General features: G+C 51.6%; 2 protein-coding genes across 3 annotated transcripts in view; one reads left to right on the forward strand and one right to left on the reverse strand.

Annotated features, from left to right (window-relative positions):
* LOC130881562 (fer-1-like protein 4) overlaps positions 1-12,828 on the forward strand; it is a 34,941-nt gene extending 22,113 nt beyond the window's left edge. Inside the window, exons 29-45 of the mRNA XM_057781189.1 lie at positions 1,383-1,581; positions 1,722-1,780; positions 1,864-1,992; positions 2,934-2,976; positions 3,220-3,320; positions 3,397-3,531; positions 3,785-3,901; positions 6,979-7,106; positions 7,266-7,436; positions 8,034-8,188; positions 8,830-8,990; positions 9,435-9,520; positions 11,171-11,269; positions 11,411-11,652; positions 12,078-12,355; positions 12,430-12,530; positions 12,608-12,828. Of these exons, the coding sequence (XP_057637172.1) occupies positions 1,383-1,581; positions 1,722-1,780; positions 1,864-1,992; positions 2,934-2,976; positions 3,220-3,320; positions 3,397-3,531; positions 3,785-3,901; positions 6,979-7,106; positions 7,266-7,436; positions 8,034-8,188; positions 8,830-8,990; positions 9,435-9,520; positions 11,171-11,269; positions 11,411-11,652; positions 12,078-12,355; positions 12,430-12,530; positions 12,608-12,788 (2,385 nt within the window). The 3' untranslated portion in view covers positions 12,789-12,828. The remainder of the gene's footprint in view (positions 1-1,382; positions 1,582-1,721; positions 1,781-1,863; positions 1,993-2,933; positions 2,977-3,219; positions 3,321-3,396; positions 3,532-3,784; positions 3,902-6,978; positions 7,107-7,265; positions 7,437-8,033; positions 8,189-8,829; positions 8,991-9,434; positions 9,521-11,170; positions 11,270-11,410; positions 11,653-12,077; positions 12,356-12,429; positions 12,531-12,607) is intronic.
* Positions 12,829-14,271: 1,443 nt separating this feature from the next.
* Ergic3 (ERGIC and golgi 3) lies at positions 14,272-25,734 on the reverse strand. 2 transcript variants are annotated; one of them, XM_057781901.1, is made up of 13 exons: positions 25,583-25,734; positions 25,377-25,447; positions 25,181-25,268; positions 24,858-24,977; positions 23,543-23,636; positions 22,202-22,367; positions 22,050-22,107; positions 16,476-16,507; positions 15,690-15,786; positions 15,546-15,610; positions 14,824-14,960; positions 14,689-14,744; positions 14,272-14,465 (listed from the first exon to the last, which is right to left on the reverse strand). In XM_057781901.1, exons 1-13 carry the CDS (start codon positions 25,668-25,670, stop codon positions 14,386-14,388), a joined length of 1,152 nt encoding a protein of 383 aa, XP_057637884.1. In that variant the 5' UTR covers positions 25,671-25,734; the 3' UTR covers positions 14,272-14,385. The 2 variants fall into 2 exon arrangements, with proteins under 2 accessions (XP_057637884.1, XP_057637883.1); XM_057781900.1 differs by having other exon boundaries at positions 24,849-24,977.
* Positions 25,735-25,813: the final 79 nt, after the last annotated feature.

Genomic DNA, 25,813 nt, shown 5'->3' on the forward strand with positions numbered 1-25,813 from the left:
ATATAAGGGTATTGCGATCTCCAGCTGTTATCTGTTCTATCTAGTTATTCTGCCCATTATCAATATAAGGGTATTGCGATCTCCAGCTGTTATCTGTTCTATCTAGTTATTCTGCCCATTATCAATATAAGGGCATTGCGATCTCCAGCTGTTATCTGTTCTATCTAGTTATTCTGCCCATTATCAATGTAAGGGCATTGCGATCTCCAGCTGTTATCTGTTCTATCTAGTTATTCTGCCCATTATCAATGTAAGGGCATTGCGATCTCCAGCTGTTATCTGTGTCTCTCCATCACCGCTCCTTCTCAGCTCCGAGGACTGGACCCTCTGAACTGTACTCGCTAGACAAGTGCGGCACTGCTTGGCCACCCCTGCCCCAGCCTCGTCTGTCACTTTTTACGTTATTTTGAGTTCTGTTGTTTGGCACATCTTTGTTTACAGTTGTTTTAGCTCCCAGTTTACCACTGTAGAATATCATTTTGTCTCCAGTAATTATTTTGTTCCTCGGCCCATTGATGACATAGATATTCCCTCACTGAGACGCTCTTCCTGGGTGGTTCTAGGTTGTACCAGTTGAGAAAAAGTCACGAGTGTGGATACTGATTTTTCTTTTTTCTTTTTTGGCCTAGCTCTTTTAGACCAGGTTGGCCTCGAACTCACAGAGATTCGCCTGCCTCTGCCTCCCAAGTTCTGGGATTAAAGGTGTGCACCACCACAGCTGGATACTGATTTTTCATAATTTACTTCAGATTTTTTTCTCATTTTTAGGACATAGTAGCATACTTCTGTAATCCCTGGACTTAGAAGGCAGCAACAGGAGAATCACTGCAACTCTGAAGCTAGCCTGGTCTACATAGCAAGTTCCAGGCCAGCCAAGGCTACATAGCATCTTACTAAAAACTTTTAAAAAACTAATAATAATTTAATTCCAGGGAAAGGTAGAAGCTTTTCTCTGATGTAGCTCTATTTTTCCTCCTCTTTGTATATAATGAGCCAGTGATCTAACTAGTGGTATAATCACAGTCTTTGTCCTCCTTGGGTGCCAGGGATAGTTAGGCAATCACTTGGTCAAAATCCATACATATTTTAATGGTTCTGACTATATCTGCAGGTTGAGCATTCATCCTCTAAGAAAAACGCTAACCTGTGTTTCTGGTCACACTTCATAGGTGACAAAGTCCCTTCATATCGCTGTGTCACCATACTTAGAACAGTCCGTGAGTCCAGGGCTGTGTCCCCTCTTCAACTGGGGTACAGAGTCAGAAGGCCACAGTGACTGACAGTGTGGCAGAGCTGAGCCCAGAATGCCCTGTTCCCCACCACTTTGAGCTCCTTTCCTCCTTCCCGGGGCTGGGAATCACTTCCTGTTTTCCTGTCTCTAGGACTTGCCAGAACAGTCATACCTGCAGCCTCCACTCAGCATCCTGGTGATTGAGCGCCGGGCCTTTGGCCGGACTGTCCTTGTGGGTTCCCATATTGTCCCCAACATGCTGCAGTTCACACTCCAGGGTCATGAGGATCCCCCTGAGGAGGAGGAACCAGAGGAGGATACAAGAGACCTGGTGCCAAAGAGACCTCAAGGTTAGGAGTCTTTCTCCATAGGAGCCACAGATAGAAGCCCCTCTGGGTCCTGGTAGCAATGGCTCCAGTGGAGCACCCAGTGGGGCTTGGAGTCTGATGTCTACTGGCCTGAACTCATGGGCTCTCTTCCCTTCTCCCAGGAGAGCAGTCTCGAGACCCCTTCGGGGCTGAAGCAGGACTATCCAGCCGGATCCTGAAGGTAATGGGATTCCTGAGGCTGGAAAGGGGTGTTAGGGTCTGTAGTGGTGCTGGCTGAGAGCAGCAAGGGCCTCTCCACCTCAGGCTCCTCTGAAGAAGCTCACCTCAGGGCTCCTGGGTCAAGGCCCCGAGCTGGAGGAGGACATCCCAGATCCAGAAGAGAGGGACTGGTGGTCCAAGTACTACGCCTCGCTGCAGGAGCTCCAGGGGCAGGTGGGTGGAGCAGGGCCTCAGCAGGAATGGAGGGGCAAAAGACGGGGGAGTCTCGTCCAGCAGACCCTGCGTGCTCCAGAGCTCTTGGTTGCAGCCTTCTCCTCTTTCACATAATTTCAGTAGTTGGACATTTTTTTGCCTCCCAGCGCTCTGTTGTCTAACAAAATAGAACATGAACCCAGCATGGTGGTGCACATCCTTAATCCCTGTATTCCATCCCTGTGAGTTCGAGGCCAGCCTGGTCTACATAGAGTTCCAGGCCAGGCAGGGACACAAAGTGAGACCTGTCTCAAAAACAAATAAAAAATGAGTGCAGAATTCTAGCTCTTCAGCACATACCAGCGAGCACCTGGGAGTTGGTAACAGAAGGGTCAGGAGTTCAAAGTCAGCTTATACCAACATGAGACTCTGTCTCAACTTTAAAAAAAAATTTTATTAATAGCCACATTAAAAAATAAAAGGGAGCCGGGCGGTGGTGGCGCACGCCTTTAATCCCAGCACTCGGGAGGCAGAGGCAGGCGGATCTCTGTGAGTTCGAGGCCTGCCTGGTCTACAAGAGCTAGTTCCAGGACAGGAACCAAAAAGCTATGGAGAAACCCTGTCTCGAAAAATAAAAAAAAAAATAAATAAAAATAAAAATAAAATAATAAAAGGGAAAATAAGAATAATTTTAATAATGTTTTATTAACATATATAAAATATGGTTCCAACCAGTAATTATCATAAAAATTAATAAGCTATTTTACATTCTCCCAGTAAGTCTGGTATGTGGTGTGTAGACTGACCTCATTTCAAGGGCTCAGGGACCCTAAGTGGGTGGCGGTGACTGATGACAACAGCATAGGACAATAAAGGCCACTTTAACAAAGAAGTGGCTGCGTAGCTGGAGGGAGGGTGGGCCAAGGAGGGGAGGGGATCTCTGACCTGCCTTTTGATTTCAGTCCAACTTCGATGAGGATGAGATGGAGGACGCTGGGGACCCAGGTGAGAGTTGCAACTTTTTGCTCTTGCTCTATCCTCACACTCACATTCTCTCTCTCCCCCCCCACCCCCCCGAGATGTTTTCTCTGTGTAGCTTTGTAGCCTGTCCTGGAATTCATTCTGTAGACCAGGCTGGCCTCGAACTCACAGAGACCCACCTGCCTCTTCCTCTGAGTGCTGGGATTGAAGGCGTGCGCCACCACCACCTGGCTCTCCCCGCAGTTCTTACCTCGCTGCTGTTTTCAGATGGCACCCACCTCATTTCTGCGGACAGGGAGGCCCAGGAGCAGGGGAGAACTGATACCAAAGTTTCTGGACCTCGGAAGAAAGCAATCGCCACCTTGAAGGTGATGGGGTGTTGGGGAAAAGGATGCCCCTTGGACTTGGGGTACAGAGTTGTCACTGATACCCCTCACCTTTCAGATCTACAACAACTCCTTAGAGGAGGAGTTCAACCACTTCGAAGACTGGCTGAATGTGTTCCCCCTGTACAAAGGGCAAGGCGGCCAGGCTGGAGATGGAGAGGAAGGATCTGGACACTTTGTGGGCAAGTTCAAGGTATACTTCGGGGAAGAAAAGGAGGCTGAGAAGGGACTGGAAAAGCTTACAGGCTGGAGAGGTGGCTCTTCAGTTAACGCTGGCTGCTCTTGCTGGGGACCAGGGTTCCATTCCCAGCACCACAGGGTGCTTCCCTAACTCCAGTTCTGGGGAATCTGACACCCTCTTCTGACCTCGGGGACCAAGCTCACAGACGTACATGCAGGCAAAGCACTCACACATAAATCTAATGTAATTGTCTCCCCCACCTCAGGGTTCCTTCCTCATTTACCCTGAGTCAGAGGCAGCATCTTTCTCGGAGCCTCAGATCTCCAGGGGGATCCCCCAGAACCGGCCCATCAAGCTTCTGGTTAGAGTGTATGTCGTGAAGGTAAGTGTCCTCAGTCCCTGGCTCATCCCCATGGCAACAGAGGTAGGCCGGCTCCTTCAGGGTACCTCTTCCCCTCACAAAGCTCGTCTGTGGCAAGACTTATGCACACTTTGGTCTAGGAACAGGGCGGCTGAAAGGTGTAGTGTGGGATCCCCAATCCCAGAATGCCTTTTGGTCAAATGCCCTATAACTCCTTCCATTGTATGTCTGTCATGCAGACAGCAGGGCCCTGGAAGTTTCTTAAAGGAGTCTTGGGAAGAAACAGGGAACAAGCAGGTTTCTGTCCCTCTGTCCCTCTCTCCCTGTCATTGGAGCAGATGCTATGACCTGACTTAGGGATTCTAAGGCATCACTGGAAGAGCCACTCTGTGTCACCATCTGACCCTCCTAGGGTAATGCTAGGTAGTGAACTCATCCTGACCGTGTCGTCTAGCAATGTGGTAGACAGGGTGCTCTGAGTTGGAGGCCTTTGTATGTCTAGACATGTTAGATGTCTTTCCAATGAACACAAAGCTTTGACGAAAGGGGAATTTCCCTTTTCGTTGAGCGAGGTGGCTGTAGTTTCAAGACAACCATGGCAGCTCAACACTGTTTGTCCACACCTGAACCTTGACCTTGGGTTCTTAGAGTCTGAGCAAAGGAAGGGCTGGAAACCAGACCCTGAATGAAGCAGGACCTCCTTGAAAGCTGCTGAGAGGCAGCTCGCCCGCGGGGAAGAGAAGCCATTTTAGGAAACAGGGTCTTTCTGGGGAATGTGTCTTTAGAGTGACCACACATCAATTTAAGACTGAGATTTATATTATCTGTTCAATTCAGAAAACTCAGTTCTGAGAGCTGAAGTTTGGCTCAGAACACTTGAGCCTTGGGGTCCATCCCCAGCACTAGGCAGAGGAAACAGCAATTTTAGGATCATATTTGTAATCACAGCTCTCAGGAAGCCGAGATAGGAAGATTACTGTGAATTTGAGGCCAGTCTGGACTACATAGTGAGACTAAAAACAAAAAATCAATAACAACAACAAACAACCCCAAGCCATAACTGGGTGTAGTACACACCAGTAATCCCAAAATTTGGAAATTGGAGGCAGGAGGATCGAAATACCAAACCAGAACCCGAGAGATGGCTCAGCAGTTATGAGCACTGGCTGCTCTTCCAAAGGACCAGGATGGATTCCCAGAACCCTACGGGAGCTCACGAGCCTCTGGAACTTCTCTGTTCCAGAGGATCTGACACTCTCCTGGCCGCTGCCTGAAACATGCATGTGTCACATAGACATACATGCAGGCAAAATACCCATACACATAAAATAAAGTTAAACCAAAAATTTACCAAGTCAGAGGAGTCAACCAACCAAAAACAAGGAAGCAAACATAAAGAGCCAAACAAGTTGGTGTGGCTGATCACGTCTGTAATCCCAAGACTGGAGAGGTGGAGAGAGGTCAGTTGGCTCATTGGTCAGCCAGGCTAGCCAACCTAGCTGGTTCCAGTCCTGTGAGAGATGCTGTCTCAAAAACAAAACAAAACAAAACAAAAAACAACAGCAACAAACCAGAAAAAAAAAAAAAAAAAAAGATGGCCACGGAGGACCAACACCTGCGGTTGTGGAGTCATCCTTGGACCTCCCCATGTGTGCACACACGAAGCTAAGGTAGGACTGTGAGTTCAAGGCCAGTCTAGAACTGGAGCCAGAGCTTTCCCAACATACACAAAGCTCCAAATTAACCTCAGAATCACACAAAGCTGGTGTGCACATGCCTGCAGTCCCAGCACTCAGGAGGTGAAGACAAGGTTGGGAGTTCAAAGTCATCCTCCGCCACAAAGCAAGTTTGAGGGCAGCCTGTGCTACATGACACTGTCTCAAAAGTGCATAGAACCAGGAGATGACTCAGTTGGTAAAGTGTTTGCTGCGCCAACGTGAAGACTTTTGGGTCCCCAGCACTTATGCAAAATGTGGGGTTTGGCAGTGTGCACCCATAATTCCGGCACAGAGAAGGTGAGGTCAGGATGGCCAGTTAGCATGACTGGATCAGTGAGCTCCTGGTTCAGTGAGAGACCAAATCTCAAAAAACAAGGTAGTGATTGAGGAAGGCGTGTACACATATGTGCACACACACACACACACACACACACAGGAATACTTAAAAAGAGGCAGCTGAGGATGTGGCTGTATGGTAGAGCCTTTGCCTAGTATTCAGGGGGCCCTGGGTTTGATCTCCAGTCCTGAAAAAAGGGTGACTGGACAGTTTGAAGGAAAAAAAAACAACCCACATATTTCTAAAAATAAAAAGTTACCGTAAAAACAAGTGCCCAGTCACACAATGGGTGAACAACAGAGTATATTATACAGCTGAAAAAATGAATAATGAAGATCTCTGTGTCCTTGAATAATTCCAGATAGGAAAGTGGGAAGGAAGATGAGTAGTGTATTCTTTATGTAGGTGAGAAACACTGACCTTCACTTCATAATAAAAGTCCTGGAGACTCAGTGTAGCAAAAGCAAGACAGATTTATTTTTCAGTTTGGAAGCCAGGCCCCAACGTGGACAAAAGGCAAAAATGACTGGCATGCCAATTTGGCAAAAGTAGTGAGTTTGATATCCCTTATCACATTTCTCTGCCCTCCATCACCAGCCTCCAGTTCTCACTGACCACACTCTTTAGGGCAGTACAATCTTCCCAATGTCTGGTATGGTCCCCTCCCCAAACTGCATCCTATTGGTGCATTCTATGGGTTGAGTCACAGAGTAGGTTTTTCTAACTTTACAATCCCCGGCTGAACTGTTAACGTTGGATAGGCACCGGCAGCTGGCTGGGGAAGACGGGCCCTAGTGCCACCTGCGTCTCTGATGCCCCAGTGAGTTCTAAACACACCTCATACTGTGGATGGTTCTCACACTGTAACAGAGAAGAGGCCGGGGCTGTGATGTGGCTCAGTCAATAGAGTGCTTGACCAGTGTGGAGGAAGCCCTGGTTTGACCTCCCCCACCTTGCAAAATCCTGTGATCGGTCCGACAAGGGCTTCAGTTTCAAGGATGGTGTCTCTCCTGACTCCACTGGATTTCAATTCTACCCCCTAGGCTACCAACCTGACTCCCGCGGATCCCAACGGCAAGGCAGACCCCTATGTGGTGGTGAGCGCTGGCAAGGAACAGCGGGACACTAAGGAACGCTACATCCCCAAGCAACTCCACCCCATCTTTGGAGAGTGAGGCTGGACCCTGGACTTGAGAGTGGGGGGTCTGGGGCTCCCCACAGGCTCTTGCCCAGGCTGCTGACTTGGTGATGGTGGGGAACTGGACACCGCTACCCCAGGTCCCCTTGGAGGGCGTGGAGCTGTCCTTAGCCACTTTTCTTTTCTGCCCAGGGTCCTGGAGTTGAACATCTCCCTTCCAGCCGAGCCAGAGCTGACTGTGGCCATATTTGATCATGACCTTGTGGGCTCTGATGACCTCATTGGGGAGACCCACATTGACCTGGAAAATAGATTCTATAGCCACCACAGAGCCAACTGTGGGCTGGCCTCCCAGTATGATGTGTGAGTCTGGCAGGGCCCATTCCTGAAGCGAACACATTCAAGTTCACATTTCCCTTTAGAATGCATTTAATCTTATTATATTTTGAATGTTTGAGTATATTCACATATAGTATCTGGGGACATGTGTTCCACAACATGTGAGGGTCTGAGGACAGACTTGGGTGTTACTCTTCTCTGTCCATCTTAGGAGGGAGGGTCTCATCACTGTTGTGAGCCAGACTACCTGGTTCATGAGCTCACAGCGTCTCCTGTCTCCACCTTCCTCTCCCATGGGAGTGCTGGGATTACGAATACTTGCCCTACGTGTCAACTTTCATGTGGGCTGTGGGGATTTGAACTCAGGTCCTCATGTTTATGCAGCAAGCCCTTTACATGCTGAACAATCACATCTCCCCAGCTGTCACAGCCCCGTTCTTGTATCCAAGCTACAGTTCTTACAGAAGGGAAACGCCTCTCATCCCTTGCAAATTGTCTCAGCTCAATAGCCAAGACTTGAACTTGGGTACTGGGGTTTTGGTACTAAGTCATGTGACCTCTTTGGGCCCCACTGTGCCCACACACTGCTCTAGCTCATGCATTGTCCTCTTCTGCCTGCAGGGACGGGTACAACGCCTGGCGCGATGCCTTCCGGCCTTCACAGATTCTGGCGGGATTGTGCCAGCGCTGTGGCCTCCCCGCCCCAGAATACCGAGCTGGGGCTGTCAAAGTGGGCAACAGAGTCTTCCTGACACCGTCCGAGGCCCTGCCTTCAGGTACTAGACCCTCTCTGCTGGGCAGGCCACAAAGAGTACGAGGGAGACAGACTAAGACACAGGATACAGCAGGTGCCAGGCTACTATGCCCAGGAGAGCCCACTGATGGCAGCAGGCACAGGGATGGTTTTGAGTTTGGCTGAGTAAGGGCACAGTTCCTCGATGCAGGGAGAAAATGATCTTAGGTAGTAAACCCCTCAGCACACAGGATACAGAGATCTATACAGTCTGTGGCTATGGAATTGAGCTCAGACTTCAAGCGGCTGGTGGTCTGGTCTCTAAACAGGGTCTGAGTAATCGTGACGGCTGGCTCTTCACAGGTAGTAGCTTTAGTAGCAGCACCCTCCCCCAGCTCTTGCTTTTTGTGAATGGTGGACTTGTTCTCCCAGGCCACAGGCTATTTTGGGGGGTGTGGGGATGGGGGTTGGGAACATAGCTGTTAAGGAGGTCTCTACATAGCTCTGTCTGTTCCTGGAACTCATTATGTAGACCAGGCTTGCCTCAAACTCCTGGAGATCCTCCCGCCTCTGCTGGGATTAAAGGTGTGAGCCGCCCTGCCTGGCAGACCACAGGCTTTATTGAATGTAGCATTAGTCTCAGCTGAACTGAGGAGGTGACAGGTCCACATCCCCCTGTTTCAGACGGCAGAGATCCCAAGGTGAGAAATGAGGCTTCTGAAGAGGCTCAAGCATTGCTCGTGCTGCAGCGTTGGCAGGAGATGCCAGGACTCGGGATCCAGCTGGTACCCGAACATGTAGAAACACGGCCCCTGTACCATCCCCGCAGCCCAGGGCTGCTGCAGGTGAAGGGCCCCGACTCCCCAAGACTCCTGACCCCGGACCCTTTTCCCAAGCCACACTCTACACTGCTGCTAACCCTGGCTCCTGGTGTCAGTGAGAACCTGCAATGGGCTGCACACCCTATCTCCAATTCTGGTCCCACAGGGTCCCCAGCCCTGAGCCAATGAGGGTCAGGCCTCCATCCTCACTCACTAAGGTTCGGGCCTCAAGACCACATCCTACTCTTTGACCTCAGTTTCCTCTCCCTGAACCCAAACCTAGTCTTGGCTGTGGGACCCTCATTTCAGACTCTGCCTTCATCCAAATACCCCCAAATCTGCCCAGTCTGCCCAGTAACTCCTGCCCCTGGCTCTTTTCCCCCTGGGGACAGGGCAGCCACCAGATTCAAGGCTGTAGGGGAAAGGGTTCTTCTAGCAAGACCCTGCAGCCTGGTTTTGTGCTTTTAGGGATCCCTTCATATGTGGATTGACATCTTCCCCAGTGATGTGCCTGCCCCACCCCCAGTTGACATCAAGCCTCGGCAGCCAATCAGGTGAGAGAATTTTGACCCTTCTACTCTCTGAAAATCTGAGCCCCCACTGAGCCAAGACTTCTGACTTAGGCTCATGGGCAGGTGTGAGTTCTGGGTGTCTGGGCGTCTGTATCTTTCAATACACCCTGTTCCTGCCCCAGCTAGCCCAAGCTAGCCCGAGTGCAGTTCTGTGAGGGTGTCGTCACTCAGACACTGGTCCAGATGCCTGGTGACTGTCAGCCGTGTCCTTTTCCACCTCGGGCTCTGTCCCTCTCGGGGAGGATCCTTTTTTTTTCTTTTCACGTTTTCATGTGCATGGCTCTTTTGCCTGCATGTTTGTATGTCTGTGTATCGCATTCAAGCTTAGGGCCTGCACAGGTCAGTAGAGGGCGCCAGATCCCTCTAAACTGGAGCCACAGATGGTTGTAAACCACATTGTGAATCCTGGGAACTGAACCTGAGTCCTGTGGAAGAGTAACAAGTGCTCTTTTTACTGAGTCATCTCTCCAGCCATTCAGAGAGCCTTTTGAGCAGAAATAAAACCCAATCCTATTAGACAAAAGCTGAGAGCCACTTCCTATTGTCTGCTGGGGGTTAGATGCTCCTCTCTGAAGCTGTCACCATGGGCAAGGCTGGAATACCACAGATTGGCCAGTTCTGGGTGGTTCTTCCAAACCTAGAGTCGGGTAGATGCCTATCTCACCAGAACCGCATAGACTGACAGTGTGGCTGGGCAGAGTCAGAGGGAAAACTGGTAGGGTAGTGTATGCCTGTCTATATTCCTTGTATAGAAGGCAGAGACAGCAGGTTCAGGAGTTCAAAGGGCAGCCTCTGTTTCACAGAGAGGTCAAGGCTAGCCTGGGCTACATGAGACCCTATCTAAACTAAACAAAACCAGAGAGAATCAATAAATGAAGGGAAGAAGAGATGTCCAGGCAACCCCATGACAGCCATGGGGCCGTTCCGGGGAAGAACCAGGTTGTTCCAGCACTTTTCTGCTGGTTCTTGTCCCTTCCATCTCTGGCTGTCTTTTCTACTCAGACTTTTCAGTACCCAGAACTTTGGATGGCGTGTCATGTGACTAACCCTGCAGCTGGTGGATGTTGAATCACTCAAGGTTTCAGGCTCCTGACTCCAAGAATTTAGGAAGCAGAACCTCCTGGTACTGCTTGAGTCAGAACTCACCTGGTGCTGCCATTGCTGTAGTGGGGCGTGGTCAGTGACATCTGACCCCGTTACCCTCTGCTTCTTGTCTTTCGCGACAAGGCCTCATGTAGCCCCAGCAGGTCCTTAACTAGTTGTGCAGCTGTGGATGACCTTTGAACTCTCGATCCTCCTGCCTCTCCCCCTCGATACATGTACCACTTGCCATGTATGTGTGCTAGAGACTGAACACAGGACTTCATGCATACTAGGCAAGCACTCTACCAATTGAACAATGATCAAAGATTTTCTGGCTGTTGTGGTTTGGGGACAAGGTTTCATGTAGCCTCAGAGATGAACCTTGAGCTCTGATGCTCCTGCTGCCACCTCTGGAGCAGCCGGGATTACAGTCCTGTGTGCCACCACCTCAGTCTAAGAGTCACTGGGGAACCAAACAAGGGCTGTAGTGTGTTAGGGCCGGACACTCCCAGGATCCTTCTCAACAGTCAGAAACCACTGTGTCCCCAGTTATGAGCTCAGAGTTGTCATCTGGAACACGGAAGATGTGGTTCTGGATGACGTGAATCCGCTCACAGGAGAGATGTCGAGCGACATCTATGTGAAAAGGTAGGGCTGGCCAAACGGTTGTCCTAAGGGAACTGTAAATGGGGACCGTGTCCAGGCCCTCTGTGCTCCGGGAGCTGAGTTCTGGGTGTGGCCGCAGCCCCAATACCCATCTTGCCCTGGGCTGTGTCTTTCCTCACCCAGCTGGGTCAAGGGGCTGGAGCATGACAAACAGGAGACAGACGTCCACTTCAACTCCCTGACTGGAGAGGGCAACTTCAATTGGCGCTTCGTGTTTCGCTTTGACTACCTGCCTACGGAGCGGGAGGTGAGCGTCCGGCGCAAGCCCGGACCGTTCGCCCTGGAGGAGGCTGAGTTCCGGCAGCCAGCTGTGCTGGTGATGCAGGTTTGGGACTACGACCGCATCTCCGCCAACGACTTCCTTGGTACTTAGCTTCCCTAGCCTCAAGCCTACGTTTGATTTGTCCTCGTTTTCCTTGCCTCCACTGTTTTTTCTCTGTCCCTTGGTTCCTACTCCGACCCAACTTTGAGTCTTGTGATTTTAGACCCCAGGCTTGAACCATTGCTTTCTACCTGACCATGGTGTTCAGGGGGCATGATGTAGTAACCTCCTTTCTACTCAAGTCTTTCCCCCGGATCCTTCTGGAGTCGCTCTGGATTCACATTGTGGCCTTTGATCCTTGCTTTGGCAGCATGGTCCCTCAGTTGGGACCTGACAGGCTGGTAGCTGACTGGTTAGGAAGTCTATAGCTGTGGCCTGACCATGGTATTTTCCCTTTTGGTACTCGGCAACACTCGGGAGTTGCCTCGTTGACCCCTCACCCTAACCTCGTGAGTTGTGCTCTCACAGGCTCCCTGGAGTTGCAGCTACCAGACATGGTGAGGGGGGCCCGGGACCCTGAGCACTGTTCTGTTCGACTGGCCCTTGGTGAGGCTGGGCCAAGGTGCAATCTGTTTCGCTGTCGTCGATTGCGGGGCTGGTGGCCGGTAGTGAAGATGAAGGAAGTGGAAGATGTGGAGCGAGAGGCCCGAGAGGCTCAGGGTCGCAAGAAACGGAAGAGGAGGAGGAAGGGACGGCCAGAGGACCTGGAGTTCACGGACACCGGCGGCAACGTCTACATCCTCACGGTGCGTAGTGTAGTGGCTAAGGCCTGGCTCAGGGCTGGACTGTGTCCACTGACGGCCTCACCATCTCCTTCTAGGGGAAGGTTGAGGCGGAATTTGAACTGCTGACTGTGGAGGAGGCAGAGAACCGGCCAGTTGGGAAGGGAAGAAAAGAGCCTGAGCCTCTGGAGAAGCCCAAGTAAGTAGCGGGAGCTTAGGGAGGTGGGGCCGCTGGCAGGGGTTTCCTGGTCATGTGACTCCATCCTTCCCCAACAGCCGCCCCAAAACCTCCTTCAACTGGTTCGTGAACCCCCTGAAGACTTTCGTCTTCTTCATCTGGCGCCGGTACTGGCGCATTCTGGTGCTGCTGCTGCTGCTGGCGCTCATCACTGTCTTTCTCCTCCTTGTCTTCTACACCATGCCTGGACAGATCAGTGAGGTCATCTTCAAACACTAGTCCAAGGGACCAAGGACACACCTCAGGGTGCCAATCTTTCAACCCTGCTCCGGAAGTCCTTTCTTCCAACATGAGCTCTAGGGTCCAGTACTTGAGTTTAATAAACCTCACTGCGGACCTGGTCTTTGTGGGTGGTAAAGGTCAAACGCTCTCAGGGATTTGCTAGAATGCACAGGGATGGAAGATGGCCTACTTACCACCCCGGGGAAGAACAAGCCCTAACGGCTGAGTGGACTGTGTCATCTGGATCAGCCCTGCAGCAGCCTGCTTTGTATTCCTGCTGGAGGCTGGGTCCCTCTGTCTGCTCATGGTGCTGCCTTCCATGACATCTAAGCCTTTTGTTCCGTTAACTTTTTGCCAACCTCGAGAGCAAGGATGCCTACTAAAGCTTTTATATGTATGAAGAAGAAAGAAATCTCAACCCAAATTGGCTTAAGCAAAAAAGGGAAATTATTGGTTTGGTTGGCTGGCTTCGGGTAGCTTGTTACAGGTCTTAAATGTATCACTGGCTGTTACTGCCTCCTAGCTTAGCCCTGCTGCCCCCAGAGGGCAGTTTATGATAGGCAGGGCCCCCTGGAACTGGAGATCACTGTGCAGCTCCCTTGCCTCCCTCCTCCGGAGGGGCCTAGCTTACCATGGGTACTGGTGGCTGGTTACCTTCCTAAGAGCATGGGGTAGACCAATATTGCTCCTGAACCACAGAGGCTGAGAGGACAGGTGGGTTACCAGAAGGACCCCAAGTTAACAAGGGAAATGGTCCTGGGTCAACACCCCTGACTGCTTGGTGATAAACAACTCTGGACAATCAGATCACCTGGCCCTCAGGCTCTGTTGTCATTGCTGTACTTGGCTTCCTGCCAGTTTTAGGGGAACACGATCTGATGAACTGCCTGCTGCCCAGTGTCTTGGCTCCCTGGGCTGTGGAGCACTGAGGCCTCTGGATCACGATTCTCAACAGAGATAAGGGCTCTAATAAGAAGCCCTGGTTAGGTCCTGAGCTAAGGGCTGTGCTGGTTGTGCTCTAGAACGGCAGTACCAGCTTCCTCCGCCTTGCTTTAGCGTTGTTCCCTAAGGACTTTGTAAAGGTCCAGCTAATCGCTCAGTGCGAGACACTACGGAGCTCAGCGGAGAGCAGAAACATCGGTGGAGCAGAACCGCATAGCCCTCTGCTTTAGCTGTCCATCACTGCACAAGGGATACTCTAGCCTGGACTTGGAGCTCTGGAATAATGGCACTGGTGTCTTCTACTTCACAAGCCATAGTTGCTCCAAGATATTTTTCCCTAGAAAGGTCTATCTGGTCACAGAAGAAAAGGGCCTAAGGACATGGCTGGGAAGTCATATTAAACGGGATGCACGTGTGGGACTCACAAAGGGCTGGCCCCAGCCTGTCAGTCATGATGGACTTCCGTGTATGACCACAAGGAGGGGCTGTTGTAGGTTTCAGCCAGATCCCAAGAACCACACTGAGACCAACATTACTATCACAACATTTATCACCCCGGGCTGACTCTGGAGAGGAGGCATAGGAGGCAGGGAAAGAGGCTGCGGAATAATCACAGGGGACAGAGGAAAGGAACGACGGGGAAGGATGGGGACTACGTTGTCTTCCCTAGATCGATTTTCTTCTGGATGGCTCGAGTAGAGTGGTAGATGAGTGAGTCGATGAGTCCAGCCACTGGGGGAGAGACCACGGCTAGCACTGGACCCCGCAACGTGGACGCCTGCACTGTCATCTGCCGGGCTAGGCTAGCATTTTCCTTGGCCCTTAAGGTACCCTCTTCCCCAACCAAAGCCTGGGACATTGCTGAGGATGTCACTCAGCAGGGGAACACCTGCCCAAATCCACAGCACTGGGAAGCTTGGGGCCCCACTGCCCAAACAGGCACCTTGGGACTTACCTGTAAACATGCCCCCAATGATGGCGCACACACCCGTTAGGAAGTGGGTGAAGGACCTGCAGGAAGACAGGAGGGCGTGGTCGGCACCCTACTCTCAGGCTCAGAGCCTTGGCTGCTCCCACTCCCTGCCCTCACCTGTGCTTTTCTGTCAGCTTCACCATCATGGGGGAGAGTTCATAGAGCACGAAGACCCCTGGCAGGCCCTGGTCCCCCAGCAGCCCATTAGCAACCTTCTCATGCCTGGTCACAGAAAACTGGTTTGTCCTCAGCACCTGTGGTAGGAACGGAAGCAGAGGCAGAGTGAAGTTACAAGCTGACTCAGGGCTATGCTGAGCCTTGTCAAGCCTGGCAGTGTATGAAGGGACAAAAGAAGCTTCACACTGGTAACCAGCATCGCGAGGCCTGCAGGCCACGCAGGCCCCTCTGGCTATCCTGGTTTTCCTTCCGGTCACCATCTTAGGGTTTTTACCTGTCCTCCCTCCAACTGATTGATGCTTTCAGGTGGTCCAGGGATGAGAAGAAACTCTTGCAGGCAGTACCCTAAGGCTGAGTGAGATTCACTTCCTTGCCCCTCAGCCCTGCCACGCCACTCCACAGACACTGCTCCACAGACCGAGCAGGCCCAGGAGGCTTGGCCCCAAGCCCCATGCCAGCACAGACAATGGGGGTCAGTAGCCACCCAAGGACTGTCTGTAGGCAGTGTGGGAAGCAGGAAGACCAAATAGTGTCTGTCCTGTGTCTCCAGTGAGGGCATCACTAGCCCTGGGGCCTCGGCTTTGCGTCCATCACACGGGAGAGCACTACCTCACTCCCAGCTGGAGGAACCACAAAGCTGGACAGCTCTACTCGCCACTCACCTCCCCATCCACTTTCATGTACACCGTGGGTACCACCTTCACAAAGTACTGGAACATCATGGAGGCTGTGAGGAGAAGAAAGCACAGGGCATAGGTGCCAGGCAGGGCTTTGGTGACAGAGGAGGCTACCTCCCAGGACGGTACCTTGGGGTGCAGTGACATTGGTGTGGTCCAGGGGGTTCACAATGCCCGGGTAGTCCTCCCCGAATGACAGGTGCTTGATGTAGTGGGTCATGTTGATCTGCAAGCAACATCAGTGTCTGAGGCCTGACAGCACGCAACCCACGCACAACTGTCTAGACTAGCAGAGAGGGCTGCCTGAGCCCGTCAGCACAGCTGGGCAGAGGGGAGGGTGAAGGGAGGGGCTGTGTGGGAGAGGCCATGGCTGTAATGGAAGAAATGCCTACACCAGGCATCTGTTTTTACTGAGGGCTCCCTCCTCAGCCCACACGTTCCTGGGGCTAGAGGGCTTAAGGTAGAGCTTCACAGCCAGTGAGTGCACAGCAGGTACTAGTCCTGCCCAGGTGCCTCAAGGGATGGAGGCCTAAGCCAGAAGCCCCCCATTTGCCAGCTTTCTTAAGGGACAGTTAGAAATGTAAATCTGACTGTGCCACACCCCTGGTTAAGGAGAGCCAACAGCTGCCTTCTGCTGAAAGGGCAGACTCCTTAGTGTGGCTCTAGTCCCAGGGTCTCTGGGCCTGCCAACTGTGCCAGCCTTGGCCATCTATATCCACCCTGGTGGTTTCCTAGAAATGTCACACTTCATCTTGGCTTTGCTCCGAGCTTCCTTCTGTTGAGGATGCACCTATACAACTGTCTCTGCCCTTGGTCTGCACACCAGCAGAACAGAGTGATTTCTCCCCATTTCAGACATGAGCAGGGCCCAGTCTCCATGCCATCTGCCCTCCATGGTTTCCACCTGGTACGTACATTGTCAAGGCCGAAGCTCTGCAAGTCATGAACTAGGAAAGAAGAAGAAAGAGTCACCAGCAGGCAGGTCCAGGTTCCTGGCTACTCCTGGGTCTTGTCTCAGGCCATCCTCCTCCCTGTGGGGTATGATGCACCTAGCTCCTCTCTGACCCCCGTCACCCACAAGCTGGTACCTCTGGTCCTGCTTCAGCACAGCTGGCCAGGGCCTGCCCTGGATCTGGGTGAGAGTTCAGAGCCTCCCACTGGGGTGGACAGGAACACAGATCTCTCTCCCGGAACAGACAGGGAGCTCCAGGCACTGACTCCAAGCTGGGCTTTTATTTCAGGAAACAAAACCCATCAAATCCCGGGACTCCCTTGCTTCTACCCTCAAAATTCCCCAAAGAGAGTCTCATGGGTTCCCTGAACCAGCAATTTCTTCCCTCCTCCTAGTCCCAACTGCCCACTGTAAGGAACCCCACATCAAAGGCTCATCCTAGGGGTGAGTCACCCAGCAGCCAGGTCAGAGAAGGCTCTATCCCAGACCCATCCAAATCTCCCTCCCATTCTAAGAGGGCAGGCTGCCTTAGAAGTGGGGGGAGGGCCACTTACTCTCCACAGCATGAACTGCAGCATGGGGGAGGGGAGGAGAGAGGAGGAAGAGAACAGAGATTCAGAGCTTCACAGTGAGATCTATGGAGCGAGACCCATGGGAAGAGGAAGGACAGATAGTCCTGCTTCGGCATAAGGGTCTAGCCCCAGCTAAAAGGCCTCTTCCAGGGCCAAAAAGGCATAAAAAAGGGCTTAAGTACAAAAATAGCCAGCCTGAGAGCCTCCCAGCTGTGTGACCTGGGCAAAGCACTTGGCCCATGTTCTCTGCAAAGGGCTGTCCTGAGGACCTAAAGGAGGCTACTGGTCAGCCTCATGATGGTATACGCCCCTCATCAGTCACCCTGCAGTCAGCAAGGATCTTAGAACTGCGGACTCACGCAGATGCCCGGCCACAGGCCACTGTAGCTTGTACATGAGCATCCTTGTACTCAAGAGTCAGCTGCCCTGGGGCTCATGACCCGAAGACAGACCTAGGCAGAGGTGCTGCTGCCCACCAGCCCCACCTCCCAAGTGTGCACAAGGCCTGGAGCCCACAGCTTTACACAGTGACACGGATGTCTCCCTCGAGTCTCAGGAAATCCACTCTACTCGGCAAACTCCAGAGTAAAGGATTGCAGAGTCTGCAGGGTGCTCCAGGCCGCCTACCTCTCCACGTGCCTTTCCCCCACTGCAGGCACAGACTACACAAGAAACTGTAGGACCCCATGCCTGCTCAGTCACATAGAGCAGCTCAGGACCACCCGGTCCTGCTCGTCCTCTGGACCCCTCGTACCCGGTAGCTGTCCCCTAATGTGACCGTAACTCCCACCCCACCCACAACTCGCCAGGCAGCAGAGACACTTGTCAGCCTCCACGTAGGCCCTCCACTCTTCTGCCTCCTCCATGGCCTGGCTTTCTCTTCCAGGCGCCAGCTCCATGCTATCGTCTCAGTTACTACTTGATCTCCAATACTTTCCCCTCTGTGACCAAAAGAGTGGTCCTTCTGGCTCCTTACTGCCATTTTCAGATTGCTGTCCCCTGATCTTCTCAAAGTTCCTACTTGTTAAACATGAAATTCTACCAGGCACCCCCAGGACAGTTTCAGCAACTAGCTGTCCATCCTTTATGGTACTCAAGTCACACTCGAGCCTTCCAACATCCTGCCCTCCCAGACCACCAGCTGCTGGTCATTAGCAGTAGCTACACGCTCTCTAGCTGCAACCACAGTACCCATGCTCCGACTCCCGGCTTGCTAACTTCTTCCTCTTCCTCCCATCCCCTCCCTCCAGTACCTGTGGTAGTCTCTTGTACCTCATGCTTCCACTCCGCCCCCAAACTTCCCACAGCCCAGCTCTACGATGGCCTCTTCATACACTTCTGACTCCCTTGTCTTTGCAGCAGAGAGCAACACCAAACCCAGAAAGCCCCACAGGTGTTGCCTCTCTCTGATCTCCAGCACGCCATCCCCCTCTCCTCAGCCTTCAGCTAATGACTTTGCGTCCCATGCTAGAGAAGCCAGAAGAGACACTGCCCTGTCAGAGCCAGCCTTTCTCCAGAGCCGCTGCGGTACAGACGATGGTGCTCGTCTCTAGCATCATTTCTGCCCTTTCCACAGGTGACATCCAGCACACGAGCCGTCTGATGGCCTGCACACCAGTGCCTACACGTACTGTCACTTCTACATCAGTCATTCTCAACCTGGGGTTTGCGATCCCTTTTGGGTCTGAACAACCCTTTCACAAGGATTGCCTAAAACCATTAGAAACCACAGAAGGGGGCTGGAGAGATGGCTCAGCAGTTAAGAGCTTTGCCTGCTCTTCCAAAGGTCCTGAGTTCAATTCCCAACAACCACATGGTGGCTCACAACCATATGTAATGAGGTTTGGTACCCTCTTCTGGCCTGCAGGCATATACACAGAATATTGTATAAATAATAAATATTTATAAAAAAAAACCCCACAGATATTAAGCTGGGTAGTGGTGGCGCACGCCTTTAATCCTAGCACTCGGGAGGCAGAGGCAGGTGGATCTCTGAGTTTTAGGCCAGCTTGGTCTACAAGAGCTAGTTCCAGGACAACTAGGGCTACACAGAGAAACCCTGTCTCGAAAAACTAAAAAACCCAAACAAAACCAGATATATTCATAACAATAGCAAAATGACAGTTATGAAGTAGCAACAAAAATAATTTTACGGTTAGGGAACTGTATTAAATACGAGGAACTGTATTAAAGGGTCACAGCACTAGGAAGGTTGAGAACCAGTGCTCTAGACTGACAATGGCAACGATGACATCTATCTAACGCAATCCTATTTCTAGTTGTAGCCGTGTTCTACCAGGGCCATCAGAGACCACTACACTAACATCCCACATTCGGCTTTTGCTAGGCATCCAGAAGCACCCACCCTTGGCTCTCAGGATGCCGCGCTCCTTGCTCAAGCTCCCATCTCACCAGCCGGCCTTTACAGTTTCCTCCTCGGTCCCCACACTGCTGGCCTCTAATGCAAGAGCCCTGAGTTCCCTTCTCCAACAAACTTCACCTGCATGGGGAATTCATGGAGTCCCATAGTCTTAAATCTGTGGGAGGCTCAATGTCTGTCTCCTGGCTAGTCTCTGTCCTCGAACTCCAGGCAAACACTCACTTCATCCCGAGGGCCCACGGAATGAGAATCCTATTGGTCTGAAGTGTCAGAAGCTGAGGATCTCTCTACTCACACCTTCAAACAAGTGCACCACCCTGAGTCCTCTTCGTCTCCTAAATGATCATTCTAATCACTCTACAGAGCCTTCCTCATGTCTCCTAAAAGGGAGTTCCAGTCTTCCCACTATTTGAGCATGAGCTCTGAAATTATCTTGGCCTCCTTTGTCCTTCTCTGTCACATCTATCAGCTGCTTCTGAGCTCCACCTGTGACACATCTAGAACCCAGTTCTTCTCCAGCTCCACCACCACCGCTCGCTCCGCCAGGACTGCTCACTGCCACCTTCTCACTGACCTCTCCTGTCCTGTCCTCTCTCCACCAGCCTTGCACATGCCATCAAGACCTCCTCACTGACCTCTCCTGTCCTGTCCTCTCTCCTCCAGTCTTGCACACGTCATCAAGTGCTGCCTACCACGTGCCTTCATCTTTCTCTTCTGGAGACAAGGTCTTGCTATGTAGACCTTGTAGCCTGTAGATTCAGGCTGTCTTGGAACTCAGAGATCCCCGCCTCTGCTTTTGAGTGTTGAGATCAAAGGTTTTCACCACCATGCTTGACTTTACTTTTAAGGAGAAATCAGATCACACCCCCTGAAAACCCTTCCTGGCATCTCACACAGCACAGAAGCCTGGGGCCTCTTGCGCTACAAGGGTGTCCTCTCACCCTGAGTCAAGCACGCTCTTCCGCTCACTCTGTTCCTGGTCACCCTTTCTTACTGCTCCAGGCACTTGCCAAGCGCACTCAGGCCTTCAGGACCTATGGCTGCTCCTCTCTCTCCTTGCTATGCTTCTTTGGCCATCAGCCCTGCTGCTGCTTCACTGTGCTCAGGAGTAACCCACAGTCTTTCCTTTTTTTTTTTTTTTTTAAATTTATTATGTATACAATATTCTGTTTGTGTATACGCCTGAAGGCCAGAAGAGGGCACCAGACCTCATTACAGATGGTTGTGAGCCACCATGTGGTTGCTGGGGATTGAACTCAGGACCTTTGGAAGAGCAGGCAATGCTCTTAACCACTGAGCCATCTCTCCAGTCCCCCACAGTCTTTCCTAAGTCACCGTAACTACAACGGCAGACACACTGTCCCTCAGCTCTCTCTAGTCTGCCTTGTTTTCGTCCACATTATTATTTTGAGACCAGGTCTCACTATGTAGTCCTGGCTAGCCCAAAACTAACCATGAAGACCAGGCTGGTCTCAAACTTAGAGATCTGTCTGTCTCTGCCTGCCAACTGCTAGAATTAAAGGTGAGCACCACCATGCTTGACTTGGTCCACACTATTTTTTCCTTGTGGCTTTTCAAGAAAGGGTTTCTCTGTGTAGCCCTGGCTGTCCCGGGAATGTCTCTGCTAAACAGGCAAAGCAAAGTTTGGCCACATTACTTAATAGTAGAGGATATATCATGAATTTTATAAATGTTTCTTTCTTTCTTTTTTTTTTTGGTTTTTCGAGACAGGGTTTCTCTGTGGTTTTGGAGCCTGTCCTGGAACTAGCTCTTGTAGACCAGGCTGGTCTCGAACTCACAGAGATCCGCCTGCCTCTGCCTCCCGAGTGCTGGGATTAAAGGCATGCGCCACCACCTCTTGGCTAAAGAGTAGACCGCCCAACGTGGGGCTCGAACCCACAACCCTGAGATTAAGAGTCTCATGCTCTACTGACTGAGCTAGCCGGGCGTCCTAAATGTTTCTTTTTTCCTTTTTTTCTTTTCTTTTCTTTTTTTTTTTGTGGAGAGAGGGTGCTGAAGCAGGGTCTCATGTAGCTAAGGCTAGTCTCAAATGTGCTCCGTAAGTGATGATGACCTTGAACTGCCCCTTCTGTCTCTACCTCCCAAGTGCTGAGATTACAGGTATGTGGACCATCCCCAGATGTCTGTGTGGAATATTCTGAGTGCAGGGACTTTGTGGACTGCAGTATCTTTCTATCTAGACTAACATATGGTACCCAGGGGGTGATGACCAGATATCTAAGGAACGCACGCATAAACACAGCTCAGTGTACGGAGCCTGACTTCCAATCCGGCTTAGCATAACCAAAGCCTCACCTGCAGTCACCTGACTGGGGAGGGAGTCTACCAATTAACCTGGGCTCTGTGCTACCACCCCACTCCTGCACCACACAGGCTGGGGGTCAAATCCAGGGCTTCATGCACGACAGGTGAGCACTCTACCGACGGAGCAGAGCCCTGCCCCCGAACTCCTCACAACTGTGCTGACTGCTCAAAGCTAAAGAACACTGGCCTTAGCGAGGGGCAAGCCAACCTGCACGAGGGAACCCGACAGCTAGACACCCAGCTGGTTCTGGACCACTCACCATGCACATGGGACTGTTGGAAGCTCTTCCCAGGGGCAAAGTGGAAGTTTCCAGCCACCTGTAGGGGACATGTCCTCTCACTCTCCACTTCAGCTGTGGAGTCCTCCCAGCCTGACTCGGCCCAGCCACCTCGCCTTTTTCCCTCCTGGTACCTTGTTGACTTCCAAGAAGCCATACACCTGGCAGCCTTCATTCTTCTGCTCCTGCATCTTCTGGCTGAAGCCTTCTCGTCGACACTGCTCAATAGTGTCTGGGTTCTTGAAGGCCCAGCCTCGACGGCGGTACGCTTCGCGCACATCCTCGCAACTGTTACAGCACCTGCAGGGAAGGAGGGATGAGCACGAGGCCAGGCTGGCACTCTGGGAAGGAAAGCCCCAACAGCTGTCTGCTGCCGAGGCTCTGTCAGCCTCCTCCCTGATCACCAAGCCTTCTCGCTGTCTCCTCACTGTGAGCAGAACATTCAGAGCACACCCCTATGCTGCTTGGGGCTGTGACCTGTCGTAGGAGAAAAGGCGGTGGATGTCCTTAAAGCCAATGAACTGTCACACAAAGATGGTTAAAATGCAAACTTTCAGCTCCACATACTACTACTATTATTGTCTGTGTGTGTAGGCCTGTGGATTCCAGGGCCTTGTGCTTGTTTGCCACTGACTGTAACACAAGCCTTACTTCCCCCAATTTCTTCCCTAAAAAAAAAAAAAAAAAATCAAGTCGGGTGGTGGCAGCACATGCCTTTAATCCCAGAACTCAGGAGGCAGAGGCAGGCGTATCTCTGTGAGTTCAAGGCCAGCCTGGTCTACAAGAGCTAGTTCCAGGACAGGCTTGGAAAGCCACGGAGAAACCCGGACTTGAAAAACCAAAAAAAAAGGGGGGGGGGCTGGAGAGATGGCTCAGTGGTTAAGAGCACCGCCTGCTCTTCCAAAGGTCCTGAGTTCAATTCCTAGCAACCACATGGTGGCTCACAACCATCTGTAATGAGATCTGGTGTCCTCTTCTGGCCTGCAGGCAGAGTACTGAAAATACTGTATACATAATAAATAAATCTTAAAAAAAAGTCAGGGCTGGGGAAACCACACAGCTGTTAGCACATATCAGAGGCTTAATAGCATAGCTTTGGCCTTGTACTTCAGGGCTTTACCTATAACATACACTCGATCCTTATATGACCACTGCAAGGAACATGTTCCTATCCTTCTTTATTAACAGATGGAGAAGTAATGTGGCCTGGCCTGAGGACAAGCACTGAGAGGCTGGCAGCTAGACTCCAGAATCTCCTTTGAGCTGCTTCTCCAGGCTGAGAAGCAACAACCAACCACTCCTGCCGTCTGCCGAGGTCCACAGCTGTCAGGGCAGGCCTACTTATCAGCCCTCATCATTTGAACCAGGATCAGTGACAGGGCATACACCCTACCCCCTCTAAACTCTTAGTCCGTCTTTCCAGGCCGAGCAGAAAGACTGATGAGAACCCACTCCCTACCCGGGGCTCTGCTCACTTGATATCTTCTGATTCAGCTCCGTAGCAGCTCTCACAGCGGTTGGGGTCCAGCGAGTCTGGGTCAAACACTGTCACCTCGACTTTCCCAAGTTCTGAGGAGAGGGCAGAGGCAAAGCACAAACAACTTGAGTAGACACAGTGACATCACGAGTCCCTTGGCCACTGGGGTGGGAAAAACCAAAGGAAAACCAAAATCTAATATTTATACAACATGAATGATGGTCAGGAGTTAAGCGCTTTACATACACCGAGCGCTAATAAGGAACAGATAGGACTCAGCTAGCACAGCTGCTACAGGTAACTCTACCAGGTCTCACTGCATTGCTATAAGATTGTGAAAATGGGTTGGAGCTGGGCATGGTGGCGCACACCTTTAATCCCAGCACTCAGGAGGCAGAGGCAGGTGGATCTCTGTGAGTTCAAGAAAAAAAAAAAGGAAATGTACATAAGGGTAATGGAGACAGCTGCCTAGAAACAGGAAGTGAAAGTGAGCTAGCTATACAAGGTCCTTCATACACATTACTGGTGATCCCCAACTTACGACGGGGTTTACATATGGATAAACTATCATATCCCGAAAAAATGCACTTAATACATCTAAAATACTGAACGCCATAGCTTAATCTAGCCCGCCTAAGACATGCTCAGATACACACACAGCTTACAGCTGGGCAAACCCATCTGGCACAGAAGCTATTTCCTAACAAAGTACTAAGTATTGCAAATAACTTCCTGACTCCTTTACTGAAAGAGAGCAGAAAGGTTGTATGGGTGCTTTCACACCCTCACAAAGTCAGAACATTGTAAATGGGGAACCATCCGCCCGCAGCTGAGCCTTTCTCTCTTGTATGGGGAACTACAGTTTACTACTTTATTGCTGATGCTCAGAGACCGCATGCAGGATGGCGCTAGATCTGAACCCAGGAAATTCTACTTGAGAACTTAAACTCTTAACCTTAGGCCACGTGCATTGCAAAGGGGGAAAGCCCTTTAGTCAATGCTTTGGGAAAGCAAACACATGACAAGCTTCTATCTATGGAAGACCCCTGCTCAATCTTGAGAGTATGATAACCAAGTAAAGTGTTCTGCTCTTAACCACCAAGCCATTTCTCCAATCCCTAAGGTATTCCACTCAATGTGCTGATACAAGAAACATGATTCAACAGTCTTGATTCTTAACAGCCGAAGAACCCTAGGCAAGCCAGCTGACTTCTGTCTAATGTGTCACTGAGCCTGCAACAGTCCACTTCTGGATGATAGTGTGAGTGTGTCCAGGTCTAGGATTGGAGACCTGCCCCCCCCACCTTGGTTACCATGACGTTCTGCCTCTGAGCTCACGGGGATTCCATCCTTATCTAGTCGTTTCTTGAACAGGTTGTGCTCCACATCCAGCTGCTGCTCCCCGGCCACGTCCATGGCATCGATGCTCAGATCTTGAAAGAGAGAGGTACTATGTATGACTCCAGGGACCTGGAGATCGGAGCTTTGATAGGAAAGACGTATCTCGTGGAAGAATTGAACTAGGGGCATGAGGATGACCTGGCACCCATTCGGGGATCTAAGGCTAGAGGTGTAAATCTGGACGCCCACCTCGTACACCCAAGAGTCCAACTCCCACCCACAATCAGGTACTCACAAGCACAAGGCATGTGCGGGAAAAGAACATCGATGTTGATCTTCAGTTTATCTCCCCGAGACTTGTCCACATAAAGCTCAGGATGCACCTGCAGAGACACCCTCTCAGTCAGATTGGGCCTTACCCCTTACCCCGCTTTAAGGGTCCTACCCTTAGAACACCAAGCCCCGCCCACGTTCTAGGGCACGCCCCTTACCTCAGTGGTGAGATAATACTGCAACTCGGACAGGAACAGCAGGAGCATGAGAAGGCCACTGACTATGGTCACTGCAAGGCGGGAGCGAGATTTGGAATGGCCTGTGTCCCACCCCTCAGCCTCCAGCAGGCCAGGGAGAGTGCGGGAGCCCGGGTCAAACGCGGGGACAGCTCCCTCCCCACCACCCCTCCCGCTCCGAGACCTACCCGTGGCGCCCCCGCAGGTCTTGACCCGGAAGTCCTCCAGAGTCTTGGGGTAGGCATCGAACTGCTTCAGCTTCCCCAGCGCCTCCATGGGGACCGCCCGGAAAGGGGACACTAGCCGGCCCGCCCCTTTAGCCTCCCGTTTCCGGCCTGGGGTCTGGGCCACGCCCCTCGCTGTCTCGCGCAGACGCGGCAGTGCCTACGAGGGCGCCACCCTTACCCGCCTTCTTACAG

Source organism: Chionomys nivalis, chromosome 9 (assembly GCF_950005125.1).
Source record: "Chionomys nivalis chromosome 9, mChiNiv1.1, whole genome shotgun sequence".
Classification (NCBI taxonomy): Eukaryota; Metazoa; Chordata; class Mammalia; order Rodentia; family Cricetidae; genus Chionomys; species Chionomys nivalis.